This window comes from Oryx dammah, unplaced genomic scaffold, assembly GCF_014754425.2.
Source record: "Oryx dammah isolate SB20612 unplaced genomic scaffold, SCBI_Odam_1.1 HiC_scaffold_18, whole genome shotgun sequence".
NCBI lineage: Eukaryota > Metazoa > Chordata > Mammalia > Artiodactyla > Bovidae > Oryx > Oryx dammah.
This window is the reverse complement of record NW_024070202.1, coordinates 119,255,559-119,278,888: the sequence shown is the minus strand read 5'-3', so window position 1 is coordinate 119,278,888 and position 23,330 is coordinate 119,255,559. Positions and strand designations below refer to the sequence as shown.

General features: G+C 47.7%; 1 protein-coding gene across 5 annotated transcripts in view; it reads left to right on the top strand.

Moving 5' to 3' along the window:
- ESYT2 (extended synaptotagmin 2) overlaps positions 1-23,330 on the top strand; it is an 82,081-nt gene that overhangs the window by 47,143 nt on the left and 11,608 nt on the right. For 2 of the 5 annotated variants that reach the window (XM_040260094.1, XM_040260098.1), the window contains exons 7-15: positions 4,129-4,184; positions 8,009-8,129; positions 10,835-11,011; positions 11,846-11,928; positions 13,408-13,456; positions 14,503-14,592; positions 14,970-15,065; positions 16,492-16,593; positions 19,857-19,919. In XM_040260094.1, coding sequence (XP_040116028.1) covers positions 4,129-4,184; positions 8,009-8,129; positions 10,835-11,011; positions 11,846-11,928; positions 13,408-13,456; positions 14,503-14,592; positions 14,970-15,065; positions 16,492-16,593; positions 19,857-19,919 — 837 coding nt within the window. The remainder of the gene's footprint in view (positions 1-4,128; positions 4,185-8,008; positions 8,130-10,834; positions 11,012-11,845; positions 11,929-13,407; positions 13,457-14,502; positions 14,593-14,969; positions 15,066-16,491; positions 16,594-19,856; positions 19,920-23,330) is intronic. The other 3 variants (XM_040260096.1, XM_040260095.1, XM_040260097.1) reach the window with 3 other exon arrangements.

Below are 23,330 nucleotides of genomic sequence, written 5' to 3'. Positions count from 1 at the left end.
CATATGACTTCAGACTCAACTGAGTCTGTCCTTCTGTGGACTCTTTCTCCGTCCCCCGAGTAGTGTTCTGCTTCTCTGCACTTGGGTAGCACTCAGGTGCCTCCCGTCACTCTGGCCAGTGTCCTGCAAGTGGGTGCTCTAGTACCCCCGAGTTTACGGTCTAGTGTTAGTCCCTCGACATGCTCGCCCTTTGGGAGGGCCATTGAGCGTTTCTTTGACCTTCTGATTCAGCAAGATGCCCCAGGTTCCTGTTAACAGTTTTTGCCCCAGACCCAGAATCAGCCATTTCTTCAAAGTCTCCTGTTCCCTTTAGTGGAAAATACATCCAGAGATCACAGTCACAGTCTAGGGCGTCCATGGGGCTTCCCTCTTAGTTCAGTCGGTAAAGAATCTGCTTGCAGGACAGGAGACCTGGCTTTGATTCCTGGGTTGGAAAGATACCGTGGAGGAGGGCATGGCTGCCCACTCCAGTATTCTTGCCTGGAGAATGCCATGGACAGGGTAGAAAGTACTGATTAAAACACTGCTTCTCCTGTCAAGATGGATACTGCACGCAGTGCAGTCTCTTGTGCTTTATGCTGTAGAAGGCGCTGGTGAAACTGCATGACCTCTATTACTCACACACACTGGAGTGGTAGAGCTGGGGAGTGAGCAGTTCTAAGTATGAACTGAAGGGTCAAGATTCCTTTGGACAAAACCAAACTCAAAAGCAACAACTCTAATAAAGTCCTGAAAAACTAACCTCCATAGGACTCCCCGGTTGCTTAGTTGCTAAGTCGTGTCCGACTCTTGCGACGCCATAGACTGTAGCCTGCCAGGCTCCTCCGTCCATGGGATTTTCCAGGCAAGAGTACTGGAGTGGGGTGCGATTGCCTTCTCCGAAATACCCACTAGAAAAATGAGCAAAAGAAATACAAAAGTTCACTAAATGGATGGAACATATCCCAGTAATATCAGGAAAAAAGTGAAACTGAAAGTCGCTCAGTCGTGTCCAACTCTTTGTGACCCCATGGGACTGTCCAGTCCAGGGAATGCTCCAACCCAGAATACTGGAGTGGGTAGCTATTCCCTTCTCCAAATATCAGGAAAATGCTGTTTGAAATAGTGATAGAGTAACCATTCTTTAACTGCCAAATAGACTGATTTTTAACATCTGTGTTTGGTGTGGCTGTAAAGAAAGTACATTTCATACAGTTTTGATGGAAATGTAAATTGGTACAATATTAGAGCAATTAGATAGTGATACGACTTGGCAACTGAACAACAAGGTAGTGTATATCAGCATAAAAAAATGAACACATATCTTTGACCAGAGCTTCCACTTTTTGAATGCTAGTCTCTGTAAGAACATGTGTGTAAAAAGATAGCCACTGAATCATGTTGTTGCTGTTGTTCTTCAGTTGCTAAGTCATGTCTGACTCTGCATTCCCATGAACTGCAGCACAGCAGGCTTCCCTGTCCTTCCCCATCTCCCTGAGCTTGCTCAAACTCATGTCCACTGAGTCAGTGATGCCATCCAGCCATTTCATCCTGTCACTCCCATCTCCTCTTGCCCTCTAACTTCTCCAGCATCAGGATCCTTTTCAGTGAATCAGCTCTTCACATCAGGTGGCCAAAGTGCACGGAGCTTCTGCTTCAGCATCAGTCCTTCCAATGAATATTCAGAGCTGATTTCCTTTTGGACTGGTTGGATCTCCTTGCAGTCCAAGGGACTCTCAAGAGTCTTCTCCAACACCACAGTTCAAAAGTAGCAATTCTTTGGCCTTCAGCCTTCTTTATGGTCCAACTCTCATATCCATACATGACTACTGAAAAAACCATAGCTTTGCATATACAGACCTTTGTCAGCAAAGTGATGTCTCTGCTTTTTAATACGCTGACTAGTTTTGTCATAGCTATTCTTCCAAGGAGCAAGTGTCTTTTAATTTCATGGCTTCAGTCACCATCTGCATTGATTTTGGGGCCCAGGAAAATGAAATCTGACACTGTTTCCACTTTTTCCCCATCTATTTGCCATGAAGTGATGGGAGCGATGCCATGATTTTAGTTTTCTGATTGTTGAGTTTTAAGCCAGCTTTTTCACTCTCCACTTTCATCTTCATCGAGAGGCTCCTTAGTTCCTCCTCACGTTCTGCCATTAAGGTGGTATCATCTGCATATCTGAGATTGTTGATATTTCTCCTTGCAATCTTGATTCTAGCTTGTGAGTCATCCAGTCTGGCATTTCCCGTGATGCACTCTGCACATAAGTTAGATAAGCAGGGTGACAATATACAGCTTTGACGTACTCCTATACAGGTTTCTCACGAGGCAGGTCGGGTGGTCTGGTATTCTCATCTAAGAATATTCCACAGTTTGTTGTGATCCAACACAGCCAAAGGCTTTAGCATAGTCAATGAAGCAGAAGTGGATGTTTTTTTAGAATTCCTTTGCTTTTTCTATGATCCAGCATATGTTGGCAATTTGATCTCTGGTTCCTCTCCCTTTTCTAAATCCAGCTTGTACATGTGGAAGTTCTCGGTTCATGTACTGCTGAAGCCTAGCTTGAAGGATTTTGAGCATAATCTTGCTAGCATGTGAAATGAATGCAATTGTAGAGTAATTTGAACATTCTTTGGCATTGCCTTTCTTTGGGATTGGAGTGAAAACTGACCTTTTCGAGTCCTGTGGCCACTGCTGAGTTTTCCAAATTTGCTGGTATAATGAGTGTAGCACTTTAACAACATCATCTTTTAGGATTTGAAACAACTCAGCTGGAATTCCATCACCTTCACTAGCTTTTCTCATAGTAATGCTTCCTAAGGGCCCCTCAGGATGTCTGGCTCTAGGTGAGTGATCATACCATCGTGGTTATCCGAGTCATTAAGAGCTTTTTTGTATAGTTGTTCTGTGTATTCTCGCCACCTCTTCTTAATCTCTTCTGCTTCTGTTAGATCCTTGCCATTTTTGTCCTTTGTTGTGCCTGTCTTTGCATGAAATGTTCCCTTGGTATCTCCAATTTTATAAAGAGATCTCTAGTCTTTTCCTTTCTATTGTTTTCCTCTATTTCTTTGCATTGTTCACTTAAGAAAACTTTCTTATCTTTCTTTGTTATTCCCTGGTGGCTTAGAGGTTAAAGCATCTGCCTGCAATGCGGGAGACCTGGGTTCAATCCCTGGGTCAGGAAATTCCCCTGGAGAAGGAAGTGGCAATCCACTCCAGTGTTCTTGCCTGGAGAATCCCAAGGACGGAGGAGCCTGGTGAGCCCCAGTTCACGGGGTCACAAAGAGTCGGACACGACTGAGCGACTTCACTTTCACTTTCTTTCTTTGTTATGCTCTGGAGCTATGCATTCAGTAGGGTATATCTTTCCCTTTCTCCTTTGCCTTTTGCTTCTCTTCTTTTCTTGGCTGTTTGTAAGGCCTCCTCAGACAACCACTTTTCCTACCTGCATTTCTTTTTCTTGGGGGTGGTTTTGGTTATCACCTTCTGTACAGTGTTATAAACCTCTGTCCATAGTAATACAGGCACTGTCTCTAGTAGGTCTAGTCCCTTGAATCTATTTCTCACTTCCACTGTGTAATCATAAGGGATTTGCTTTAGGTCATACCTGAATGGCCTAGTGGTTTTCCCTACTTTCTTCAGTTCGAGCCTGAATTTTGCAATAAGGAGCTCATGATCTCTGAGCCACAGTCAGCTCCCGGTCTTATTTTTGCTGACTGTTTAGAGCTGTTCCATCTTTGGCTGCAAAGAACATAATCAGTCTGATTTTGGTATTGACCATCTGGTTAAGTAGATGTGTAGAGTCATCTCTTGTGTTGTGGGAAGAGGGTGTTTGCTATGACCATTACTTACAAAAAAGATTAACTGCAAATATTCTAAGTGCTCATCAATAGGAAGGTGGGTATATAAATGATTACAATTTTACTCGAGAAAATTAGGACATCAAAAAACATAAGAACAGGCAAGCTATCAGTACCAATAAGGGACAACAGCTTTGATATTTTATAAAGTGAAAATCAAGGTATAGGACAGCATTATGTACTGAGTAACCCATTTCATTTATAAAGAAACAGACTTGTATAATTTTATAATGATAATTAGAAGTAGTTTGTATACTTACTATGTCTGCCGTTTTTTTAAAAACAGCTTTTAGAAATCAACTGGACAGGACTGACTAATCTTCTCGACATTCCTGGATTGAAGTAAGTACCCTGCCGTGCCCTGTGGCCAGCTTGCTGATGGCATGTGCGTTGTCGGCATCGTGAGACAGCCCAGCGGCTGAGCGCCGACTCCTGGGCAGCGTCTCTGCCTCTCAGGCAGGGCGCTCCGGCTCCGGACCCCGAGTTGCGCCTCAGGCTCTGGGCGGCAGCTGTACGCGAGCCCCTGGGGTTCAGCGGAGCCATTTCATTTGTCATGAGGTGTCTTTCCAGTTTTGGTGTTCTAATGCCCCAGAAAAATAAAGAAAAGTTTTCAAGCTTATATGTTTCAAGGCAAGCCCTTTCTGGCTGCGCTGAAGCTGTGCTGCCCCGTACCTTCCTGCCTTCTCTGCCTTGCCGCGTTCCTCCAGGGCGGGGAGGAGTCAGCTCCGACACGCGGCTGCGGGGTACGCTGGGAGTCTTTGCTGTTCCGTGTGCTCTAGTGTCTGGACCGTGAGGACTCCCGAGGAGCTGCGAAGCCTTCGGGGCACGTCCCTCCTGTGAGGGCGGTGAGGCTTCCTAGTCAGGCTGCAGGTCATCTGTCCTCCAAGATGGAAGGCGACAGTGGCAGACCGTCAGTCACCACCAAGCAGGAAACTTGCTTCTTCTGGTTTCACCACTGCACTTGCAGGTTAAAGTGCATTGAGTGTTGGCTGCAGTTATGTTGTTCCTGGTGGACACTTTGTTAATCTGTGGGCTCTTTTCCCTATTTTGCTTAGAAAATTGCATTATGAAAGCCTTGGTTCAGGCTGCGTTTTTTTCTGTTCCTTTGTATGTATTATCTCCTTGAAGTGGTCATTAGAAAGAATATTATTTTGTTTCATTATCAGGAAAAAATGAAGGCTTTAATAAACTGAGGCATAGTTGTAATAATAAGACTGTTTAGGTACTATGATTTATTGGATATAGAAAAGTACCGTTATTTTTAAAAGATTCTTGGAAAGGACAGCTTTAAAAGAATTTTGTAAAAGCGTTGATTAGGATTCTTACTTTCAAGAACAAACCCAGCTCACTTGGTCTTCATTAAGCGAGTAAAGGTTTTGACAGACAGTTTGTTCTTCCATCCGCCAAGCGTGTGGAGAGCGCCTGCTCTGGGCTCTGGGTGTGGCCTGTGGCCCTGTTAGGTGGCCAGGCGGGGCCAGGCACTGGTATCCGCAGGACAGCTCCTGACCCACGTTTCCTATGTGTGGCTCTGTTGCCAGGCAGGCTCTTGCTGTGAAGTAGCAGCTTCTAGCTTCTATTCTGTGGCATGCTTAGCAACCTCAGTAGAAGATTCCAGCAAATGTCCCTCTAGTTTCAGCAAAAGTTCCAGAGTTGACCTCTGTTTGTCTACCTTTCCTTGGACAAATTTTCCTAGTTCTGATGATCAGGTCTGGGTCTCGTGCCCACCCTGAGAGGAGGCAGAGAATTCCTTGAAAAAGTTTCAGTGAAGGACAGGAAGTCCCCCAAAGGAAGGGCTCCAGGAGTTGGAGGAAAGGGTGCCTGTCAGTGGCCAGAACAGCAAGTCCCTGCTGTTCCTTAGTGCAGAAAAGAATGTGCGTTCTGCTTGCCTGCCTTCAGTGCCATGACCCGTGCTTGTCAGGCGTCTCTGCAGTAGCGTTGTGGCAGAGAGAGCTGGTGGGCGCAGCCCGCAGCTCTGGAGTCAGTCCCAAACCAGCAGAAAGGGAGAAACGCACATACACGAGGACACACAGATGCACACATGCAGATACAGCTTCAGCTCATTTCATGGATTTATATGGAGACAGACTCTGTGTGGCATACCTTCAAGCTCTTGTTTTATATATGGATTTCTATACACATAGAAAACAGTCTTATATATTAGGTTTATATAGGATTGCATAATTGTTAAGAATATATATGCATATATATTAGAAATACAGGTGGAAACAGACACACGCCATGCAAAAATGAGGCCATGGTATAAAAGAAATATAGTAAAACACTCCTTTGAAATTACATATATTTATATATGACATTGGAGAAGGAAATGGCAACCCACTCCAGTGTTCTTGCCTGGAGAATCCCAGGGCCGGGGAGCCTTGTGGGCTGCCACCTCTGGGGTCGCACAGAGTCAGACACGACTGAAGTGACTGAGCAGCATATATGACATAATTTATATATAATTATGTAAATTTCATGCGATAAAATATATGCATGTGTACTTAACGTAAAACTTGGGCCAGTATTTTGTGAAGATTTTATCAAGTAACAACTGTGGCAGGCCTTATCTTGTAAAAGTAAATAGTTAATAACTTTGAACCTAACATAATGAAATCTTACCCCAAGCTTTACTAAATGACCATCTGCCTGCTCCCTGCATTGGCTGCAGAGCAGAAGCAGAGGTGTGAGGAGGTGGCAGGATGCCTGAGTCACTTCACCTCACCATGCGTATTTGCTCTCCCCACCACTGTTGAGTGAGGAGCCCTAACCTGAGTGTGAGGGGTGAAGGCTGTAGGTGATGCCCAGGGCCGGGTCAGGAAGACTGGGAGGGTGGAAGGCGTGAGGAAGCTGTGCTGTGTGCTGAGCCCTGCCGCAGTCAGGACGGGGGGGGGAATGGCAGCTCGGGGGGTGTGCAGCCCCACTCGGGAGCCATCGGTGGAGGTGCCAGCTGGGCCTTCTGCTGGGGCACGGGCGTCAGCGGGAGGTGAGGCGCAGCCCACCACCAGGGCAGCGAGCAGGTTCCTGAAGCACTTGCGTCAGCAGTGAGGGGCCTTCTGTCTCAGTAGATTTTTCGAAATAAACAAAACTCGTGCTTCTGCAGGGAGATTGCCTGAAGTAAGTGTGCTGGGTGCTAAAGCTTTGAGGGACCACTTCGTCGTCAGCTTGGGGAGTGCTGATCCAGTGTCTGCCAGCTTACGCCTTCCGAGTCCCTCTGGAGTGTAGACGCTGGTTAACTGGCCTCTTCACAAGAGCGGAGCTGTCTGGGGAATGTGATTCCCACGTTGAACTGAGAGGGCTGGCACTGAGCCTCCACACCTTTGTTGGCATTTGGACCCCAGCCTGCAGCGAGGCTCGGCCATCTCTCAGGGCGCGGTAGGACTGTCCCTGTGTCCCAGGGAGTGCTCCGGCTGTGGTCCTTACATCTGCCTTGTCCGCAGTGCTAACATCTGAGGAGCACTGGCGAGAAGCCAGTTTCTCCCAGGACTGCAGCTCTGGCTAAAGGCTCTCTCGCACGGCCCTGCAGCTCAGGTTCGGTGCCTCAGGAGTGGTGTTGCAGAGACCCTTCACTCTCCACTTACACACATTGACAAAGAATAGACAAAAAGGGTATTGAAAGTACATTAGTTTTTAGCCCTGACAACTCTGTTCCTGCTACTGAATTCTCTGTGCAGTGGCGTATACTGTTTCAAATTGATTACAGTATTCAGTACCTAATAAAGTGTAAAGAAGAATGAGCTGCAAATTCTTTTACTTCATGAGGAGCTCTGCATATATAACAAGAAAGATGAATTTGATGTAATAAATGTGAAATGAGTAAATGCTGGTTTTCATATTCTCTGCACTTTTATGTATGTTTGAAATAGTTTATGTTAAAATAAGAAATTTAATTAAATGTATATTCAGTGTTAAATCAATGATAAAGTTATGTGGAAATGTATGAGTGTGATTTAGGACGTTGAGAAATGTAGCCAGAATATTACCTCATGTTCTTAGAATAAATCTCACATAATTGTCACCATAGCAGTATAAATACTGTGTTAGGGGAACTAGCTCTGACGTGTTGGTGGGATATTGTATCACGTTTATGCCAAGTTCACTGTTTTGGGTGGTAACTAACATGAAGTGTCTGATCATTGTGTTTTTTTTTTTAACCTCCCACCTAACAGTGGTTTATCAGATACTATCATTTTGGATATAATATCAAACTATCTGGTGCTTCCCAATCGAATCACAGTCCCTCTTGTCAGTGAAGTTCAAATAGCTCAGCTGCGATTTCCTGTACCAAAGGTAAGCATGTGTTCATTAACACTTAAAATAGACTGAAGGAACTTTTCACGTATATGGGTGCTGAGTGTTGTATTTCTCCTAACAATGACCTGCCGTGTGGATCTTGATGCTGTAAAAGTGGTCTGTCCTGCCCGTCCTCAGGAGGTGACTCGATGGACGTGAGTCTGAGTGGACTCCGGGAGTTGGTGATGGACAGGGAGGCCTGGCGTGCTGCAGTTCATGGGGTTGCAAAGAGTCAGACACGACTGAGTGACTGGACTGAACTGAAGGGCCACTTGGCCTAAAGCTTTCGGAGACTCAAGGGCAGTTCTTAAACCTCAGAGGTACTCACAAAAATTTAATTCTGCAGATGTCACTGCAAGTTGTAAAGGACAACTGTGCCGACTTATTTACTGCCTCAGAAAGCACTTTCTGCTTGTGTGTAAGATGTATGTTTTAGCCTGAGCTGGGAACCTTGTGCCAGGCTCCTGCCAGGCGTGAGGAGCGGTCGTCTGGAGTCCTTCAGGGTTGGATGCGGCAGGCGTGCCGTCGGTGTTAAGCCCCCCGGACAGAGTGGGCGGGCAGGGCTGGGCTGAGTCACGGCCTGGGGCTTGGCAGCAGCTTCCCTCTGGGGTGCATTCCTCAGAGTGTCTTCATCTGTAGGTTGGGGCGGCGCCTCACACACAGACGTGACCACACATCTTGGAGGCACCTTCATTTGAGTAAACTAAACAACCTCAGCCCGAGACCACGAGGGCCTGCCAGCCACGGGTGTGGAATCCTGCCCGAGGCCCAGGGCACGTTCTCGGAGGGCTGCTCCTCCTGGTTTGCGTCCCGCCCGTGTGGTCTCACCGACCGTGGGCTCCAGAGGTGGAGTGGGCAGCCTGTCACATGGTGTCTGGTCTCAGGTCAGAGTTTTGTTTCATGAAGCAGAAGTCGCCAGTCTTTCCCCCTGCCTGTTACCCTGCTAGTAAGCTCGACCTTAGTGACAGTGCACAGACCAGCAAACGTGCATGGGCGGTCCTACTCTTTTCAAAGTCGCAGCGCCCCAGTCCTCACATCCCCGTTAGTCTGTTGCTGGCATTCAGCAGGGGTGATGGGACACGGGTGAGGGGGGGATGTCTTTCTCCCTTTGCTGAGCGTCCTCGGCTCAGAGAACGCAGGCCTGCCACTGCACACAGGGATCCTCGTGCTCCTGGGCCGCGGGCTCTGTGCTCTGAGCACTGGGGACCGTCTGAGCCTGCCCGGACCCGCCCTTCATGCTGCTTAAACATGCAACCACAGCGTCTAAGCATTCAGTTCAGTCGCTCAGTCATGTCCGACTCTTTGTGACCCCATGAATCGCAGCACGCCAGGCCTCCCTGTCTGTCACCAACTCCCGGAGTTCACTCAGACTCACGTCCATTGAGTCCGTGATGCCATCCAGCCATCTCATCCTCTGTCGTCTCCTTTTCCTCTTGCCCCCAATCCCTCCCAGCATCAGAGTCTTTTCCAATGAGTCAACTCTTCGCATGAGGTGGCCAAAGTATTGGAGTTTCAGCTTCAGCATCAGTCCTTCCAGTGAACACCCAGGACTGATCTCCTTTAGAATGGACTGGTTGGATCTCCTTGCAGTCCAAGGGACTCTCAAGAGTCTTCAACACCACAGCTCAAAAGCATCAATTCTTCGGTGCTCAGCTTTCTTCACAGTCCAACTCTCACATCCATACATGACCACAGGAAAAACCATAGCCTTGACTAGACGGACCTTAGTCGGCAAAGTAATGTCTCTACTTTTGAATATACTATCTAGATTGGTCACAACTTTTCTTCCAAGGAGTAAGCGTCTTTTAATTTCATGGCTGCAGTCACCATCTGCAGTGATTTGGGAGCTCAAAAAAATAAAGTCTGACACCGTTTCCACTGTTTCCCCATCTATTTCCCATGAAGTGATGGGACCAGATGCCATAATCTTAGTTTTCTGAATGTTGAGCTTTAAGCCAACTTTTTCACTCTCCTCTTTCACTTTCATCAAGAGGCTTTTTAGTTCCTCTTCACTTTCTGCCATAGGGTGGTGTCATCTGCATATATTTATCTGTAAAAATATGTGTCATCCTATGCTGATTGGTTCATGAACAGTACCTGGTCACTTAAAGTGTTTATGGCATAGAATGCTACCCCTCAAAAGATAACTTTACCACTTGTGTTTACCTTGAAAGAAATATGGGTGGATGTTTTTTATCAATTAAGCAACATCTTAGGGAAAGAGAACTATATTGTCTGTGAGTGTGTGTATCTCAGAGTTTCAGTTTCCTATCCATAAAATAGGTTTAATGACAGTATTTCATAGGATTATTCTAAAAATTCAGCTCAGTGATTGGTGTGCATGAAGGACTTAGGAAGAGTCACCTACATCCCTGGGTGTTGGTCTCCACTACAGTTACCGCCCGTGAAATTCCTGCCAGGACACCGCACTGTTCTGGGCCCACGAGGCCCTGTGTCGTCTGCCTGGCTCCTGCCATCGGCCCTGCCCAGCTGGGGCCCCTCCCTCCCAGGAGGGTCAGCAGTTCACGCTGGCTCCTCCGTCTCTGGCCTCTGGTCAGACCCTTGGGCCCCGTGGTCTTGCCCCTGAGGCACTCTTGTTTGCCTTCTTTGCACAGGGGAGAGGCTCTGTCTTGTCCCCAAGCCAGCCTTTGCTCTAGGTCTGCGGGTGAACCGGTGAATAGTCTGCTCGCTCTTCTTTCCAGGGTGTCCTGAGGATACATTTTATTGAAGCTCAGGATCTTCAGGGAAAAGACACTTACCTTAGGGGACTTGTCAAGGGGAAGTCAGACCCCTATGGAGTGATTCGAGTCGGCAACCAGATCTTCCAAAGCAAGGTCATCAAGGAGAACCTCAGTCCGAAGTGGAACGAGGTGTATGAGGTGAGGGAGTAGGGAGTGCTTCGTGTGAGGGGAGGGGTGGGTGCTGAGAGCCCTTCCCTGGGGTCCGCTCCCACCCCCGTTGTGTGCTGGTGGTGTGCTTGTTCGGTGCGCAGTTCTCTTTGCTTTGATTTTCCGTCTTTAAACATACTTCACCTTGTATCCCTACCTCACACACAATTTTAAACCTTAATCACATTAAGCTATCTCAGTAAATAATCAGCCACTAACACACAAACGTACTCCATGATGAGGTTAGTTATGTACTGTTGTGTAAGTTTTCATGTAGCGCATCTGAACATCTCTTCATGTCCCAGGTACAGCCACTCACATGAGAAGATGCCCTCATATCTCCACACGAGGGATCTGGCCTTTGGGCTCAGCACTGTAACCAATGCCTTTTGGGTGTCGTGGGGCCGTATTTAGTGCACTTGGCCAAGATGCCCCCAGAGAATGCCTCTCAGAGTGAACTGCTGTATCACAGGGCATGCGGCTTGGAAAGAACTGGAAGGGGGTACAGTTTTTACCCTGCCCGCTTCTGGTCCTCCCTGCCAGTCTGTTGCCGGACCTCCCACCTTCTGAGTGGGGGTGAGGGCCCGGCCCTGACCAGGGCTGCTGCAGGACTGGAGAGAGGTCCGCCCCTGCAGCCCCGATAACTGGGAGCAAGCGCAGCGTCCTGGGCTAGGGGAGGTCCCAGGGGCTCCTGCCATCAGCCGTGTCTAGGGTTCGGTGGTAGGGCCTGGGTGTGGAGCAGCTGCTGGCGCCAATGTCAGCTGCGGTTTCGACTTAGGACAGACGCTTGTAAGGGTGAGACAGCCGTGCACCGGTACCTTCCAGGCTCTGGTCTATGAACATCCCGGACAGGAATTGGAGATCGAGCTCTTTGATGAAGACCCAGACAAGGATGACTTTCTTGGAAGGTAAGTCTTTGGTGACCAGGGGTGTGGACTCTTCCTCTTTGATAGTCACTCTTAAACTTGTAACATCAGAGCAGGTTTATTACATGTTACCTGTGTGTTAAAATAGCTTTTTGATGCCAGGTTTGTTTCACCTTAGACCTCTTAAAACATGTGTTGTTCCTAAAACAAGTTTTACATTTAAGTAAGAAAAGGAAAGCTAAGTCAAACAAAACTTGACATTCACTTTCTTGGCTGTGCTGCCCCTTTTAAGTGCTCAGCCACCAGCTGTGGCCCCGCACGCAGCCCAGGTCCCCAGCCTTGCACCCAGCAGGCCGCTGGGCTCTGGGCTCTAGAAACAGGTTTGTGAACTTCTGATTTGTTACTGGCCTATGGGGGTGGGGATAGATGGTAATTTACATTGTGCCTATATATTGGAAAAATAAATACTGAGTTGTCTACTTAAATTGAACGTGTACAGCTGAAAAAATATGAACTATAAAAAACACTTTAGCCTAATCTATAACTATATAGGTTATTTAGTTATATATACTATATAATTGCATTTCTTGTGGCAAGAAAGATAGAAGGGTAAATGACACTGAACAGGTCTGGTTTCATCAAGGATGGCCTGTGTGTGTTAGGCTGTGACCTCAGAATTCATTTGTGAGACCCTTTATCGAAGAACAACCAAAAGGTTGTAAGCAAGGCAACGAACAGATGAGATTTGCAGTAAAGCCTCTGTTAGATTCCGGGGTCAGCGGCTGAGACCGGGGGCTGGCTGGGCCCCCGGGCGTCTGTAATGGAGCAGGGGACGCCGGGCCGTGCGGGGCAGCGCGCAGGGACAGAGGAGGGGCTGCAGAAGACAGAGGTGCGATTGTTGCACCCTGCTCGTCTCTGGCTCCGGGCTGCCTCATGCTTCCCACCAGAGCAGGACTATTGAGGGAAGGGGGACGGGCTGTTGGGGTCGTTCCAGGCACGAGGCAGAGGCTTCGTGGCCCTAGAGGTGCCGGTCAGAGCTGAGGAGGCAGGCCTAGAAAGGCGGTCAGCGCCTGATTCAGCGCACCGCGACGGAGCCCGATCCGGAGCGGCTGGTGTCGCTCAGAGAGAGCACGTCCTACCCACCCTGGTCCAATGCGCCCGCCTCGCACACCCTGGGCTCCCCTGTAGACCCGCCTGCCCCGCCCGGGGGCTCCCCTGTACACCCGCCCGCCCCGCCCGGGGGCTCCCCTGTACACATGCCCACATGCCCGGGGCGCCTCCAGACCACTGCCTGTGGGGAGGACCAGTGTTCCCAGCCCTGATCTCAGCCGGGCCGCGCTGCGTGCTCCCTGCTCACTTCACACCCGGGTGGAAGCTTGCAGGATGAAGCTTGTTTCTTGATAAACTGTAGCATTCTGTTGCTTTTCTGGAGTACTTTTTCATAGAGTAATGCTTAAGTTTATTTCAGTTTTCAGAAGTGTTTTTCTGTGTTCTAAAGTTGTTGTATTGTTATTTCTATAGTCTTATGATTGATCTTATTGAAGTTGAAAAGGAGCGCCTTTTAGATGAAGTAAGTTTCCTTTGAGTATTGTTCTGTTTCGTCAGTGTTGATGGCGAGTACCCACTGCCACCATCCCCGGCGGTCTGAGAACTTAACAGCCGCTCACAGACGTTGAGAACTTAGGCCTTCCAGTACCAGCGAAGTGAAAATAAATCGGCACCTGCCAGAAACACAAAATCCCCAAGGGTCCAAACACACGCCCACTTTGTGCCAGGCAGGCATGGTCTGCTTCGGGGTCAGGGCAGAGTCTGGTGAGAGCTCCCGAGAATCGGGCATGGAAAGGTGGTTGGGGGTCGTAGCAGAGCGGCTCAGTGCAGTTGATGAGACGTTGTCCCAGGAAAGAGCCCCACAAACGCAGCATGAACTGACAGCCACAGACGCTGCTTCAAGCAAGGTGCTGCTGTCAGAATAAAGAGGATAAAAAAGGAAGTTCGTGATGGCTGCTAAAAGATGGGTAAGATCTGGATAAGTAAGGCGCAGTTAAGCGAGTCCCTGTGAGAGCCGCGCTCGGCCGCACACAGCACACCCTGGACAGCCGTCTGCAGTGGCCCTGCTGCCGCAGGCCGTGTGCTGTGCCGGGTCCCCTGGACACGCCCGGCACTCGGACGTCTCTCCTAACGCCGAGTGTTTGAGCACCGTCCTCAGTTAACAGCTTGATGGCTTTTAAGCTGAAACAAGTGTGAACCGATTATTGTTACATAGGCATGAGGAAAAGCACACTTGTCAGCATGTCTGATACTGGAACTCAGTGCTTGGGATCAATGTTATATTTTTTCTTGGCCCCTAAATTCTATGGATGTCCATATGTAGAATCCTGGTGGTGCTGGGTGGTACGAGAGGACATTTGAGTCCTTGCATGTCAGACAGGGATGGCATTGGGACTCAGTGCGTTAACACACAGAGCGGCCCCTGCTGTCGGCCTCTGGGGCCAGCAGCTCGTTCTCAGGCCTGAGCTAGAAGTGGCGGGACTTGGGCCTGCTGGGTTTGTAGAGACTGCTCCTCTCGCGTGTCTGATCCAGGAGGGCTCTGGCTGGCTGGTCTCCCTCTCTCCGCAGTGGTTCGCCCTGGACGAGGTGCCCAGAGGGAAGCTACACTTGAAGCTGGAGTGGCTCACGCTCATGCCCGACGCGTCGAACCTCGAGCAGGTGCTGGAGGGCCCCCTGGCGGCCCGCAGCCCTGGGCGCTAGGATGAGTGCCGGAGACTGTGCTGCTGCTCAGACTCGGAGCAGCAACCTGACTCTCGTGCTGTGCGTCACTGCGGATCAGAGCCCACGGGGGTTTGCAAGCGTCCGCAGGCTTTCGGAGGCCTCGGGTCTCCTGCTCGGGCGCCCTCCCGGGGCTTGGGGAGCCTCAGGTCGCCTGAGCACGGTGATCTGAGCGGAGTCTGGTCGTGGTCATTCTCTGCACTGCGTATATGGGATGCTTATTTCTCCCTCTTCCTTGTTTTCTTGAGCAGTGTAGGCACAATTAGAAACAGGAAGCTTGGAAGCCCACCTGCTGAGGCTTTTCCCTTCCGCTGTAGGTGCTGACAGACATCAGAGCTGACAAAGACCAAGCCGATGACGGGCTGTCCTCCTCACTGCTCATCTTGTACCTGGACTCGGCCCGGAACCTTCCGGTAGGTGCTGGCTTCTGGCAGCGGCTCCTGCTGGGTTTAGCCGTGTGCTCTGTGCGTGTTGCTGTGCCTTCCCTTCCCTGCAGCCCAGGAGAGCAGCGGTGGAGAGGGATACAGGTGCACTCCCTTCATGAATGTGCTGTTACTTTCCACCTTCCTGGCTTACCCAGGGTGGTCAGAATCCGCTGACGTGTTTTAGTACACAGGAAAAGAATGCACTTAGTAGTTAGGAAAGAAAATACCCTGTGGGAAAGTGCTGATTCCTGAAATTCATGCCTGAAGATGAAAATCGAATCCCTTTGGCATCCCCACCGGCCGTGGCACGGCGGGGTGAGGGGCCGCATGGGGGCAGGGATGCCCTGCGCACGGCTTCTGGCCCCGAGCACGCACCGTGGAGGACAGTTTCACAGATGGTGCCAGCGCTTGGAGAGGAGGCAGCGAGCCAGCCCTGCTGTGGCACTGCCTCCACGCTGAGGGCACTTGCTTGTCATTAGAGCTCACCGTTGCGACAGCACGCTTTAGAGCCCATCTGCCTGTTCAACAGATGGCCTGTCTGCTCCATCTCATCGTGCTGGAGGCCAGCTTTGTTAAAGACTGCTGTCTCCAGAGGCAGGGTGTTTCCTCCTGAGGCGGCGTGGTGGCCAGTGCCCAGTCACCTGAGGGCCCCGCGTGTGCCCCCTGCGTGCATCCTTGCTGCGGGTGGGTGCCTAGGCGTCCCTCCTGACCGTGGTCACACCACCCTGTCCCTTTACCTCATGAAACACACACCCTAATTCTGTTCAGCACTTCTCTAGTTTAAATGGTACATTACTTGGCTTTGCTCAAAAGCAGACTCGATGTATTTTGTGCATCTCTGTTTTATTTAAAATTTTTAACAATTAAAATCTGATTGATCATCTGTTTTTTTCATTTTGCAAAGATGTTAACTGTGTTTACGAATGTGTATAATTGTACCCTTTCTTTCAGTGAAGGTTTAACCTTTCTGCAGAATTACTTGTACGGTAGAACTTTTTGTTTTTAAACACAGTTTAAGTTTTGAAGTCTTCTGTAGTGCCTGATGGAGTGAGTTTGCTGTATGTTTTAGGATAGAGGGAAGGAGTGGCTAAGGGGCTTCTCTTGAGAACTGTGTTTTGTCACATTAAATTAAAATGGAATGGTGTCACATAAGCAAGAGGCAGAAAGGAACGCGAATGTATTAACCTGCTTGTTGGAAGGCCACTCTGTGCATGAAGTGTGCTCCGGCCATCAGAGGCAGAGGGTCTTGAGCGGACCCCGCCGTGGGCCTGTTGGGACGGGAGTGTGCGGCGCCCCTGCGTCCCCATGCGACTCTCTGGCTCTGCCTGTGGCACCCTGGGTTCAGTGCTGCTGTGCCTCCATTGACCACAACCCACCATTCTTTGCTTTCTCCTCCCATCTCCACTTTCCCAAGAGTATCTACGAGGGAAACTTTGGGTGTGGCTACTTAAAAGAGAGGCGAGCGTCGGGACTAGTGTTTTGTGAAAATACTGCCTCAGTCTATAGAGCACTATTTGTGAGTTCTCAGTGTTCTTCCTTCTTGTGTTTGGTGGAGACTGCTAGAATGTGGACTGGGGATTGATGCCGTCTGCTCGGTGCCGGAATGACGCGCATGCCTTTCCGTCTTGCATGCTTCCCGTTCCTGTGAGTGCTGCTCTCGTGCTTGTCTTGTGAAACGTAACTCTGCTTTAACTAACATTGGTGACTGCATCTGATACCGAGGTGGACCAGCCCGATGAGCCATGGAGGAGCCTTGGGCTCTGACGCTGCTCCTGGCCCTGAAAAAAATTTTTTTTTTAATCATCTGAGGAAACAGTGAAGTCTTAATGATTAAAATGGATTTTCTTACGGTTCATCTCAATGTGAGATGTAAATATTTCTTTGCAAGCTTTCAGAAATCTTCTTAAATCTGCTTTCTCCTCCTGACCAGACACAAGGGGTGTCAGAGCTTGGCTTTCCATAAAGTCCCCGAGGCCCCGGGAGCAGTGGGTGAGACAGAAACTCACTGCTCCCTGAAGATGTGCCTTCTCCCCCTGTGTACCCGGAGCTCCTGGGGGAAGAAGTGTATGTTGACTTTGTGATTCGCTGCTTTTAAGGAGCCTCCAGAATTCCCGGAGTGGGCAGCTGAGCATTCTGACCTTTGTTTGGGAAGTGGTTTCACCCCTGTGTCTCCTGAGCCTGTGCTCTGGAGCCTAGGCTCCTGGCACTGTTCTGGTCCTTTTAGCAGAGTTAGTTTCCCTTGCTTCGGGCTCAGAGAAAGCCGATGGCTTAGTCCTTAGTCTGGAAACTAATTATTGATTTAATTCAATAACTAGTGAGATTCTTAAAGCTCATTTGTTTCATTTTTATTTCAGCATGCATACTCAGTTTATTCTTATTTTTTTTAAAAGGGGCGGGGAGCAACATTTTGTCCCATTTGATGGGTGAAGACAGTCAAGCCAAACGAGGGGCGGGTGGGCTGCTGTCCCCCCGCCGTTGGGGGGTCAGGAGGCGGCGGTTGTGCCCCTGGCTGCTGCTTCCGATCACTCCCAGGAGTGTCCCAGTGGGGCCTGTGCTGGAAGCTGCTGCCCTGCCAGCCGAGCTGGCTGTATAGCTATTGTTTTCTGTAGCTGCTCCTTTTATAGGAAATGCTTCTGACCTTGTGTTGGGATTTTTTTAATTGCTTTGTTATATTTAGCTAAAGTGAAAGTGAAGTCACTGAGTCGTGTCCGACTCTTTGCGACCCGTGGACTGTAGCCCACCAAGCTCCTCCGTCCATGGGATTCTCCAGGCAAGGATACTGGAGTGGGTTGCCATTTTAAGGTGTTGATTTATCCAAACTAACTTTCCTCCTGAGTTATCAAAACCACATACTCTGCGTGATGATTTAAATATAGGTGTCACCAAAAAGTCCTGCAAAACGAATCTGGATAGATTGATCACTTCCCCCCTCTGGTTTTCAGTATGTTGTAGATCTGTCCCTTTGTCAGCTGTCCCCAAAGGCTGAGCCTGTTGCTATTTCCAGCGGAGGTTTTGGGTGGCTGCCAGCCCCACACTCTGGTACCTTCTGCTGCTCAAAACACTCCTCCTGTTAGCCCTGTGAGTGTGCTTTCACCCCTGGTCCCGTCTGGAAACCTCAGCACACAGACCTTACTCCCGAGCTGGAAAGGGCCTCTTTATCCTGTGGCCTCAGCACTTGGACCTCCTCCTCTGGCCAGAGGAACAAGAGGGTGTCTTCTGACCCACAGAGGCCTCCGTGACCACATGCGTCTCCCAGCACTCTCCAAGGGCTCTGCGTGCAGAGCTCATTGCGTCTCAGGCCAGCGGGATCCCTTCTTAGATGAAGTGCTGAGGTTAGAGACCAGGGTTGCCTCTAGGAAGCCGCGGAGCCAGGATGATCTGAACTCAGCCATGTGCCCCGGAGCCCAGCTCTCCACCCTCCCGTCTAGTCCATCTTCGTGTAAAGTGAGCTTGTCACCGCTTCATTCACCTGTGAGTTCATAGTGCTGTCTGTGGAGTCCGTCTGAGAGGAGTGCTGTTTGCACTGATGCCCACTCCATCTGTAGAGATGCTGGCTGAGTGACGCGGAGCCCTTGGGCGAGGTGCTCCTCCGCACTCTGTTAAAAGTGATTTCAGCTCTTGCTTGGAAACAGCGCAGGTGACTATTGGTGGTGAGTCGCCCCAGTCGCCCAAGTCCAGAGGCTTCTCGCTGGGCCCCCACCGAGCTCTGCCTCACCCCGGGCCTGGGCAGCCTCCTGTGCCCTCACATGGCCCCTCTTGCTCGCTTAGCCCACACCAGCGCCTCTCTCCTGGCATCACGTCAGCTGGTGCACGCTGGAGTAACACGCATGCTGTAAGGTCACGTCTGTAGAGAGGGAGCTTGCTGCAGCGCGGGTTCTCGACGTCTGCACTCGGCTCTCCTCAGCCTCAGGGCGGCAGTTCCCAGCCTGGCCCAGCCCCACCCCAGGGGGATCTGCTGGCCCACTGTTCCAGGGTGCTTCATAAAGAATAACACTCAATGTGAAGTTAATTCCAACTCAGGTGATAAAATCTTTCATCTTAAATGTTAATCCTCAGAGGATCTTGCAAAACAACTCTATCTTGCCTTTTTGAGGACAATAAAGTAATGAGTTTTTAAAATCAATAAAAGTAGGACATGAAACCCATAATAATAATAATAGAATAGTACAACTTTAAAGCAGGGGGCGCTTTTGAGATGGCCTGACCCGCTGCTGCGTCGTATGCTTGTAGAGGGGACGAGGTAGAGCAGGTCCCATCTTTGCTGTGATTTTTTCTCATGAGAAGATAAAATTCAGAAGGAAGAAAGGTACCATTTGCTCTTCCAGGATATGATTGGCTGGAGAGCAGTTGGGGCGTCTCTGGCCCATTGATTTGTACTTTAGATGAAACCTTCAGCTTAATCATGGTTGAAACTTTACGATTTTTTTCAGGGGACAAATCCTAGGGTTTGTTCAAGCTGAGGGGAGCAGACAGGACCCTTTCCTCGGGTGTCATTTTTGGATTTTTCAAATCCCAAAGATGAGAGGGATGGGAGTAAAAGAACAGTGATGTAGAGGCTAATCGTTTTAATATTTACAGATTAAAGATTTAGTCTAAGAAAATCTTGGGCATAAAGAATACTTCTACAGCTAATATTTACTGTTTCTTTGTGTAATTCTTTGTGGGTTTTGTTTTAAAAAATTTTTGTTCTCATAAGTTTTCATGTCATTAACCTTAACATAAACTCCTCATTGCATGTTTATTAACCCTTGGTATATTCATTTTCTTCTGACTTGAAAGAGTAACCCATTAGAATTTAACCCTGATGTCTTGAAGAAGGCTGCAATTCAGAAAGCTTTAAAGGTAAACTAATAGTTTTCCCTTCGAAAGTTGATGAAAACATATTGAAAGAGATGATGCTTTAACCCATATAGGTTTATTGACAGATTCTTCACAAAGTAATAGAGTCATAATTACTTGTTTAGTTGAAGACAGGCTACTTTTATTGTTAAAGAATTTAGTAGTTAGAAGAATTTAAATCAACTTCGATGATAAATTTGTAAGATATCAATGTGGTAAATTAGACTTTTGTCCTGTTGGCCTTAGGCAGCAGTATCTAAGGTGCTTTTAAATCATCTGTACTTTAATTGGATTGGAGTTTGTGAAAATGGTGAAATAGAAGTTCTGTTTAAAATCGTAACCAATTTTTAGACTGTGATTAGAATGTGTGCCCAGAGCACTGTGACTTCCCATTAAAAAATCGCCTCTTCCAATATGCCGCATCAGGGCCGTCTCTGGGTCGGTGGCCTCAGGCTTTAGGTGCTGCTCGCTGGGTGGCAGATCTTTCAAGAAGCTGTAAATCTCATTGAATGAGGTTTATTGAAAACTAAGCTCCACTTCTTAAAATGACATGCGCATGTATTTTCTTGCTAAATTAAAAATGTTTTATTATTTTTTTCTGATTTCTTTGAGGCCTTATTTTAAGCTTAAATATTTAGGGGAATCCCGTGAGTTCAGTGTAGTTCTTTTAATTCTATGCAAAGGAATCAACAGTGGGTTTTGATCAGTTTCATGCAGAAGAATAAGTTAAACTTCAAAAAAGGAAGACTAGCCTTCTGCTTTGATACAGGATTTACAAAGCCCTTAGCACACCCCACTGAGGAGGGGCGGTGGATCTCCTTTGGAGTACTAGTTGGTTAGCAGGGTATTTCCTCACCAGAACGCTGGGAAGGAACATCTCCACAGCCTTGGCTCACCGCTTCTTTGGTAAGGGAAGATTATTGACCCGCAGAGTGCGATGGCTAGAATGAAGGCTCTCCAGGTAGACTAGACTGTCTGGGCTTGAACCCCTGAACAGCCAGCAGCTCGTCAGTGGGCCCTGCAGTAGGCAGCAGAGGCCTCCCTGCTTTGCTCCTCTGAGTGGAGCTGACGTTCTCACCCCAGTGGGAGTGCCAAGCTTGTTAACTGAGATCATGCATTTAAAGTGCCCAGTGTCACTAGCAGAATCCGTATATTTTTAATTGCTATTGTGTTACCTTATTCAAGCCTAACAACTCGGTTCTGGAAATGGTTTTACGCCCATGAAAACTGAGGTTCAAATAAATGAAATAGACGCAGATCTTAGTAATCAAGTAGAGAAAAGCTAAGATTTAGATTGAAGACAGTCTGACTTTAAAAGCTCCTGTTTTCGTTATACCCTGTGTGTGTGTCTGGTGCTGAAGCATTTTGAATATTGCATCCTGATAGAAGACTTAGTCACTGATGGAACCTTTTTTCAGAGCATCCAGAATATCATCCATTTCAGGACAGTTAGCCCTCGGTATCTGCGGATTTTGTATCCACGAGTTCAATCTAGGATTGAAAATGCCCTGGAAAAATCTACAGGAAGCTCCAAATAGCAGCATTTACATTGTGTTTACAGCTATTTACGTAGCATTTGCACACTTTATTAGGTATTGCATATAATCTGGAGACGATGTAAATTATACAGAGGATAATACTAGGTCATTGTATAAGTGAAATTTGAGCATCTTTGGATTTGGCATCCTGACAGGGTCTTGGAACCAAGCCCCAGCAGATACCGAGGGATGACTCTACACCATTATTTTATATATGACTGAGAAAGAACCTATGGGCTTCCTTGCTGGCCCAGTGGTAAAAACCAACTTGCCAACACAGGAGACTGTAGTTTGATTCCCTGGGTCGGGACGATCCCCTGGAGAAGGAAATGGCACCCCACTCCAGTATTCCTGCCTGGAAAATCCCACGGACAGAGGAGCCTGCCAGGCTACAGTCCATGGGGTTGCAAATGAGTCGGACACGACTTGGTAACTAAACAACAAAGAATGAAAATAAGGTGCCAGTTAAGGTTTGATAGCATTTATTTTACACTTACTGAAAGAATTTTTAGACTTAGGATAAACATTTTTTAGGATGCCATTCACACACAAACGTAAAAGGAAAATATAAGCAAAATAAATTGGGGAAGGCAGTGATAGCTGCCACTCTGCTATAGATCTGCCCCAAAGCAGGCACTTAAAGTCATCCATTGTAAATTTCATTTTGTTTTCAGAAATGTTAGAAAGTTTAGACAAGGGGCTGGGGGAATGTATTTAAATTGATAAGCTACAGTAAATAGGAACAAATGGCTACTTTTTCAGAGATTAATTAAGTGTATAAAGTTAGCTTCAGTATCAAAGACGCAAAAGTAGCAGTAGCTTAAATGAGACAGAAGTGTATTTCCCTTGGATGACACCGAATGCTGACCTGTGGCTTGTGGTGCTCCATACCTCCAGCCAAAAGGGGCACACAGCAAAGGCGAGACCCCTAGACCATTATGGGGCCACACCTCCCACAAGGGAGATTCAGAAACAGTATCCCTGTCACACAGGATGTGTGCTCAGCTACGGCCCCAGGGCTTTCACAGTAAGGGAAGAAGGAGAAGTGGATTTAGGGGGAAGTTAGTATTCTCCCGACGTAGTCTGTAGCCTTGGTTTTTTTTTTTTTAACAGTGTTTATTTCATTTTGTAGAATTAATTCACATCAAAAAGATGAACCAGAAACTAGATTATCACAGTAGGTTCGGGCTAGTAATATTTTATTCCAATAATCATAAATTTGACATCTTTGTCATTGCTGCAGTGTTGAGGATTGACTCTCAAATTATTTAACTTAAAAACATTTTGTGACTTTCTTCTAATTAATTTCCACTAACACAAATATTTAACTGCATCTTCTTGTGGGGCTAAGTTATAAATAAACCTCATATATGTTGCATTTTACCGTGTTTTCTTCTCTCAGCTGTCTGTACTAAAGTATGCTTCTTACCATTTTAACTTATTCCTGAATTTTTCTCATTGCATTTGTATCTGCTTAAATGCAATTTAGATTGATGTCTATTCTTCCAGTCAAAATTACTTAGCAGCTGGTAAGCAAGATTTGATGATTGCTACATGTTCAAGCAGAAGATACTAAATTAAAAATGTAAAAACATGCCTCTGACACGTTAGTATTTTTAAGATTCCAACCAAAAAACTGTTCTGAATCACAAGCTCTCACATTCGTCCTTCCTGTGCTTTTCTCTTTCCATTTGTCTCACTTTATTCAGTTTGTTACCTGAGTTTTCAGAGCTGGAATTAACATGAAAGATTTTCAGAAGATTCCATTTTTCCAGGGTTGCTTGCTTTAAACATAAAATACCTTAATGTGTTAAAATTGCTTGCAAATACAAGTTTCATTGATTTATGTAGATACAGTTGTGGCTTTGGGGGGTGC